The sequence below is a fragment of the Argentina silus genome (assembly GCF_951799395.1).
Source record: "Argentina silus genome assembly, chromosome: 8".
NCBI lineage: Eukaryota > Metazoa > Chordata > Actinopteri > Argentiniformes > Argentinidae > Argentina > Argentina silus.
The window spans coordinates 4,156,647-4,164,564 of NC_139662.1; the positions used below are offsets into that span (position 1 = coordinate 4,156,647).

Consider the following 7,918-nt stretch of genomic DNA (forward strand, 5'->3'; position numbering starts at 1 on the left):
AAAAAAAACAAGTGATGTATTAGTGGACAAGAGGTTAATTACTAACAAAAGGTCAACATTAGAGTGAAAGACAGTCCAAGTCTGAGTGCTCCAGGATCTGTCTCCTCTGTCTCCAGTCTCAGACTTCCTAGAGCACAAGAGTGAATCACACATGGCTATTTCCATCTAATTAACTACCATCATCTCCTCTCCATTGTAATTAGGACAAGTGGTTGCCAACTTGACCATGATTTGTATATGTTCCCCAAAAGTAGGCTGCAAATAAAGTTAGGTGTTCACTTCCCCCCAGGCAGCACCACTCTAACCATTTATATGAGGCACAGTGGCTGTATTTTGTTGAAAACATCAATTACAACAGTTAGGGCATGGTTGACTCACTGTTTAGTGTTGTGAAGTGTTGTGATGGAGGTCAGTGTTATTGAAGACTGGGTCTGTGAGAGCCGCTGGCTAAGGGGGGCTGCATGATGTCGTGACTGGAGGAGATTGCTGTTACTGAGGAATGTGATGTTCGTGCAGTTGAGGTGGCTTCTGGGTGGGAGCTGGCCGGGCACTTTCTTAAGAAGTCACCACACATGGGATCTCAGCTTTCCAACTAGTCTTTTGACCCTCACAGCTTTGGCCTCTACTTAGATCAAACATGGCTTTCCGTTATCCAACCGTGCCCTTCAACTGGAGTGACAAGTCACATCTTTAGCCAGCCACTACAAGAGCTCAGAAAGTTAATTTCAAAGTCATATTTTCCTTACAACATGGCACATGCACAAGCAGCAGCCTGACTTCACTCTTCATTTCATAGCCTTTTCATTTCAAAGCCTTTTCATCTCATAGCCTTTTTTTAATACGTCATCATTTCGTAGCCTTTTTTTAATATGCTTTTGATGTAAATGTCAAGTATTATTTCATATAATATTCTCATTTAAACACCATCTCTGTAACAGTCATTGATTAGGAATAATACAAATTTGCTTCCACATACATATACTGTACACTTCACTATTCGTTACTGATGTTGAAGTCAGCTGTGTTTTGGTGAGGGCAGTAGAGCAGCAGCCTAGCGGCTGTTCATGTTCTGTAGTGCCTAGCACAGCCTCTCTCTGTTAGGGCTAAACCAACAGCCCTCTGAGGAAGGGGCTACTGATCAGCCCACAGGATTAGAGGATTGCAGAAAGCCTCCCTCCACACTCATGCACAATTACACAGGGAGGTGATTGAACTAGTGAAAGAGTCAGACATTCCCTGACAAATCTCCTTATTACCATGAGGCAGGCATAATACAGCCAATAAATGCAAAAGCACTGTGTCAATATAAATGGCATTTTAACAAGCCGGCACAAAAAAAGCAGAAGAGTTTTTATCATTGCTGCTGAACTTATTTGTGGTATGGCTTTTTAAACTATAACATTAGATTTGACTACACCCAGAGAGTTTTTTCCCCCAAGGCCATTTACCACACAAAAATAACAACACACTGACTGCAATTCATGTGCTCAGTCAGCAATCACATGATTCAGTTTCCATGGTGCTCAGTTTGTAATGTGCCTTATAATACTAATACAATATGTTTCTCTCTTTCCCTATAATAAAATGTCCGACAGAAATACATAAACTTTGATCTAGGGCTCCCAGATAATGTTACCTTGTGACTTGTGATAGGAGTAACACACTGACTGGAGTTTGTCTTGTCCTCAGACCTCTGAATGTCCTGGCCTCAGTTGACTGTACTTGACCCTCTGAGAGATGTGGCTGGAAAACGTTTGAAATCATTATTTGTTTGTGACTGCCTGTGCCTGCCTGCTTTTATGTGTCAGCTTTCATCCTGTGATTTCAAAGTTGTGAGTGAGGGAATAAATAAGGTTATTCCCTTTCCACATCAGAATTTCCACTGTACCCCAGTGCTCATGGGTATTAATCATGACTAATCAAATCATTCATCAAAACCAACTCAACCTAGCTTCAATATGAAACATGAAATCATAGAATTGTTGCCACATATTTTGATGAACTATCTAAGACCAATACTGCATCTTATATACAGCTCACAGGCCTATTGTGAACAATCTCAAACAATCTCTTAACCTTTCTCTTCACAGGCTCAGGTCAAAGCATCGCCCCCTTTCCCCTTCACAGGTCTATAGACTCACCCTTAATCTCCCTCCAGCTCCTCTCTTTCTCCCACCCCTTACGGTAGCCTCCCCCCTTCTGGCACTGCCCCTTCTTGCATTCCCCCACAGCTGTTAGAAGAGTCCCAACAATGCCTAAGAACAGCAAGGTGACCCAGCGGGAGCACAGCAATGAGCCCGTCACTGAGTCTGTGGCCGACCTGCTGGCTCTCGAGGAGCCTCTGGATTATAAAACCAGTCAGATGAGCATGGGCCTGAGCCCTGGGGGCCCCGTCCCCAAGGGCAAGGGCCTGCTGCCCTCCCCGGACCCAGGCGAGGAGGGGCGCCCCGCCTGGAACAGCAAGCTGCAGTACATCCTGGCACAGGTGGGCTTCTCTGTAGGCCTGGGCAACGTGTGGAGGTTCCCCTACCTGTGTCAGAAAAACGGAGGAGGTAGGTCTCTTGGGGGCTGGGGAGGAACAGGGAGAGTGGATGCGTAGATTGTAAGGACAGAATTTAAGACTTTTCGCAGTTGTTGTGTGGAAGGATGTTGAGAATGTTGGCTGTTGTTGGTGGCCAGCCAGCCTGTCGACAGCTTTATTGTCCAAGCAAATTGCATTTCTATCCCATTACAAGGAAATTAATCTGCCACTCAAGCTCGTTTAGCCACCAATTCCTGTTTCTTTCCTCTTTTTTTTTCAATTGCTGGGAAAATGATAGTAAATGACTGTAGTACTGAGTAAGCAGTATATCCAATTTAATCTGAGAATGTCAACACAGTCCCAAGTGTATACCATTGAGGTCAAATGGATATGTATTTTGCTTCTCCACATTGTCCCTAACAACATGTAAACACAGCTCACCTATGGATATCCCCTCAGCCACAGCCCGCCACACAATAGGACAACATATAGACACCTGTAATTTCACCCTCATCCAGTCTGCCAGGACGATGTCTCCACAATCTAGAAATGCACTCTCCCAATTATTCCTCACCATTTCCCATCTGCCCTTATGTTGCCTGCCAGCATCATAAGTGAGTTGAAAACACAGAAATTCACCTAGAAAGCCTGCTCTGACACAAGTCAAAGTGTGAGGTGTGGGTATAATTTACCACATCTTATTTGTTTATTTTACATTATCGGTAAGAAATGTTTCATCTAATGTTGCTACGTACAGTAATATGATAATGATACTATTTCTCTTTACAATAATTGATAATTGGGTGTTTGTTACCCTTTTTAATGCCTTGTAATACAATACAAGATAAGTATTTTTCATACATCCACGGTGAACACACCAAACATCCGCTCACTGCATGCATTGGTGGGTGTGAAACCTGTCACCCTACCCTCCATTGTGTAGATCCCAAGGTAACTCGTGATTTACAGAACATTAAGTGATGATTGTCGTTTCCTACGGGTACAGGCTCTATAACATAATAAGCCAGGTGCTCATGGGAGCTGGAGTGCTGCTATCTGTCTATATGTCTCTACCTACATTGACTGCCTGTGCCATCAACAGCATCACACTGTAGATAGGTGGTTCCTTTGGTCAGAGCAAGTGCATTGGGAGGTGTGTACATATTTTACTGGATAGGCAGCATCACAATCTGTGAGCCTCTATCTTATTTTTTATTTGTATGTGTCTGTCTTTCTTTTCTCTGGCTTACTGCCCTGATATTTTTTTATCGATGCACTGCACTCTCCCAGCGTTGGCTTAAATGTGTGGGTAGTTGTTAATCAAATGTAGGAAACTAAATAGTCAGCTCTGGTTGTGTGTGTTCTCAAAACACTGACTGTCAGTTTGTGTGGGAGGTGTGGGGTTCTCTGTGTGAAGGTAATATAATATACCCAGATGAAAATACTAGGTGGATAAATGGAACACCACAAGTGGTGTGTGTGTGTGTGTGTGTGTGTGTGTGTGTGTGTGTGTGTGTGTGTGTGTGTGTGTGCATGAGTGAGTGTGTGCATGCATTGGTGGGTGTGAAAACTGACACCATGGTGGCCCATAGCCTCAAGTCGAGATTTGTTCTAGTGGTGATGCAGTTTGATTTTCTTTGATAACCCGGCTGTCTCTCTCTCTCTCTCTCTCTCTCTCTCTCTCTCTCTCTCTCTCTCTCTCTCTCCAATATCCTCTTTCCCTTCCTTCTTCCTGTCCTATTCAACTAGACCCCTGCAATTTCCTTCTAATCAAAGGCCAGCAGAAATGACATGGAACAAAGGCTTCACAGTATTACAGTTCTCATTATAGTGCTTGGTCTTACAGCAAAGGCTTCCATATGATAAGCCCTCTATCAAAATCATTGTGTTCCTTTGTACTGTTAAGTGTATTGCTTGTATAACTCAGCCCAAAGAGCAACCTAAAGGACTGTTTTTTGATCCGCCCACCAGGCCTCCCAGGTGTGTTATTAGAGTGATTTGTTCCCTGTCTGGAAATAGCAGCAGGTGAGATTTGGCCGTCTAGTGAACCTGTCTTGCCCGGCTGAAATCTCCTCCTGTCACCATGGTGCCTCCTTCTGACGTCATGGTGTAGTGTCAACAGTGTGCGTTGTTGTTTCTGAGAGCATGATGATGCTCTTACTGCTTTCAGTCGTGCTAAAATGGAGTTAGGGGGTGGGGTGGTGCAATTTGGACAAATGGATGACAGAGAGACAGGATGCAGTGAACTGCAATAGACTGATAAGTGGAAAGAGAAGTACGTTTCCAAGAAATGGGTGTTGAATTCGCATTGAACGTGAATGTTGACATGAGCTATCATCGGTCAATATGTAAATACGTATATCATTATTTTGATTTCATGTAAGATGATGTACAATGTTTCACATTGTACAACCAGCATGTAAATATTCCTTTCATCAAAAGGAGCTGTTGTACTGACTTGTATTTGCCTCTCTTTGCCTCACCCACCACCACTTCCCCTCCCCCTATCTCAGGTGCGTACCTGGTCCCGTATTTCATCCTCCTTATCCTCATCGGCATCCCTCTCTTCTTCCTTGAGCTGGCAGTGGGCCAGAGGATCCGGCGCGGGAGCATCGGGGTTTGGAACTACGTCTACCCACGGCTAGGGGGCATCGGGGTGTCCAGTCTGATGGTGAGTACAACATCTACCTGTAGACAAGCTCTTATACAGTACAGACCTACTATTATCTCACCGTCACATTTTATCTGGAAAACATGCTCAAAGTCTATGCTCGGTACCCCTCAATTTCCAAGGCCTGGCTATAATACAGTTCAACATGCAGATTCATGAAAAAATCTGCACCAGCCACTTGCATCTGTCACATGTCACAACCCTGTCACTCCCTCTGGCCTACGTCCTGTCCTGTCCAGCAGCAGCAGTGACTGAGAGCAGCAGTGTGTCTGCAGTCTGCGGTATTCAGTCCGAGCCCCAGCCTGAGGCAGTGAGGCGTGAGGCAGGCTTGAAGTGGCACAGTAAAGGGAGGCTCAGCTCAGCTCAGCTCAGCAGCTATAAATACGCCTACAGAGAGGTGCCTGACACAGGCTTCTAGCTGAGAGAGCTCACTTCAATAATTCATCGAGAAGCTAATGCAAATGCAGACAAGAGTACCTTCAGAACTACAACTTGAATAACCTTTGTGGCTTAGTGTCTGTGTTTATGTTAGAAAGGTAAGTAGTATTCTAAAGAACAAAGGATTGTTCTACCACTCTGTTCCCCTCCAGGTTTGTGGTTTTGTGGGCCTTTACTACAACGTCATCATTGGCTGGAGCATCTTCTACTTCTTCCAGTCGTTCCAGTACCCTCTGCCCTGGGCTGAATGCCCCATCAGGAGGAATGGAACCCAAGCCAGTGAGTGCAAAACACACATAGCACAGCAAAGCACATTATAGCATATAGGTGCAGTCCAGCAGTACAGTATAATACCCCCTACCAAACATCCTTCTTCTTGGTGCCTGTCTAGTCCAGAACAGTTAGTCAGCCTGTGCTATCTCCTATAGTGAACAGCTGGCTTTCTGCTGACTGCAGTGCTGGTATGGCCCTCTGCCTTATCAGAGGGGGCAGCTCTGATACTCCCTGCTGTCAGAAGGTATGACCCAGTGCTGTTCCAGTTCCCAGAATGCCCTGCAGCTGGCAGCAGCCTCCAGTGATTGACAGCGGCACATACCAGATCAGACAGAGGCAGTGGCTTCATCTCACATTAGCATTTAGCTGCTCCCACTGATCATGAATGCGGTCAGGAGTGCAATGGGATTTAGCTCAAATTGTATTAACTAATTTTATTTCACATCTGTGATTTTCTCTTTTCTCTTCTCTTAGTTGTGGAGCCAGAGTGTGATAAGAGCTCGGCCACCACATATTTCTGGTATCGCCAGACCCTCAACATCACCAGCAGCATTGACGATACTGGTGGTCTCAACTGGAAGATGACCATATCCCTGCTTGCTGCCTGGTTCATCGTTTGTCTGGCTGTCATCAAGGGCATCCAGTCCTCTGGCAAAGTGAGGAGTCTCCTGGGTTAGCAACAGGGGCAAAGAGACAGTTCAAGCTTAAAAGCTTCATTGTCAATTTCTAGGATAAAAATTGAAATGTGTATTTAACCTCCATGGTTTACAACAGACACAACATAGACAGACAGACTTCCCAATTATCTTTCTAGAACTAATGCACATCCTCAATCCATTTCATTTTCTCAAGGATTTTTTCTAACTACTAACTAAATATGGTTTAAAAGGCCAAGTTTCCCTAACAGTGTTTCTTGACTATTCATGTCTTATGTTATGGGGAAAAGAAGCATGGACAATTGATAAGGTTAGATTTTCACATTCAAGGCACCATTTAGATGAAAAATGTGTTGGCTGGCCATAACTATGACAATGTCGTTTCATCTTCATCCAAACAGTGATTCATGGAGCGCAACACAACATTCAACCCACATTTTATTTTTGAATAGCAAATGCATCACAGAGATTGCCAAGCTCTGACACACTTTTAAACATGGAATTTAGTAATCCAATTATGGTAGCAATGCTAAAGCAATTCACAGAAATGCCTGAGGAAGAGATTCCTTATCCACTCTCCAAACCTAAAAGATTCCCCTCCACATTTGGGAACATTCCACATGCTTCAACCCTCATGTAATACATGGCTTTGTTTTGCAATTGATCTTTCCTTTGTGTGTGTGTGTGTGTGTGTGTGTGTGTGTGTGTGTGTGTGTGTGTGTGTGTGTGTGTGTGTGCGCGCCTGCGTGCCTGCGTGCCTGCGCGCGCCTGCCTGCCTGCATGCATGCGTGTGTGTGTGTGTGTGTGTGTGTTTGAGAGATTACAGTACAGTGTGGTCCTTCTCCCTTGCGAAGCTGCGGCCCTGCGGTGTCCATGGTAACTCTGTGATGTCATGAGCTCTTTTCTCTCACCCCTTTCAGGTGATGTACTTCAGCTCCCTCTTCCCTTATGTGGTGCTCTTCTGTTTCCTGGTGCGCGGCCTGCTCCTCAAAGGCGCCGTGGACGGGATCGCTCACATGTTCACCCCCAAGGTGAGAGGAGCCCAGCCAAAAACACTTTATCTCAAATATGCTTACAATCAGACAGTCAGGCAGGCTACCAAACTATGGTCCCAGAGAGTTGTCTAGACTGCTTCGTTTTGATCCTCATCCATGGATAGGTGGATAGATACAGTCGTGATATACAGTATGTTGTCTATGAAGTACACTCAAACATAATTGTTTAATGAATTCAGAGCCTCAGTGCTGAATCCTTCATTTAGACTTTGTGCAGCACAATTGTGTGACATAAGTTTATAAGACTGACTTTATTAGATTAGTTATTGTCTCCATTTTATGGCTGACTAGGGTACTCATGCTA

The 7,918-nt window shown here is 44.6% G+C and overlaps 1 protein-coding gene across 1 annotated transcript in view; it reads left to right on the top strand.

Annotated features, from left to right (window-relative positions):
• Positions 1-2,251: 2,251 nt before the first annotated feature.
• Positions 2,252-7,918, top strand: part of slc6a17 (solute carrier family 6 member 17) — a gene marked incomplete at both ends in the record, with an annotated part of 7,064 nt that continues 1,397 nt past the window's right edge. The window contains 5 exon segments of the mRNA XM_083675958.1: positions 2,252-2,552; positions 5,035-5,192; positions 5,783-5,909; positions 6,378-6,559; positions 7,480-7,590. Of these exon segments, the coding sequence (XP_083532084.1) occupies positions 2,252-2,552; positions 5,035-5,192; positions 5,783-5,909; positions 6,378-6,559; positions 7,480-7,590 (879 nt within the window).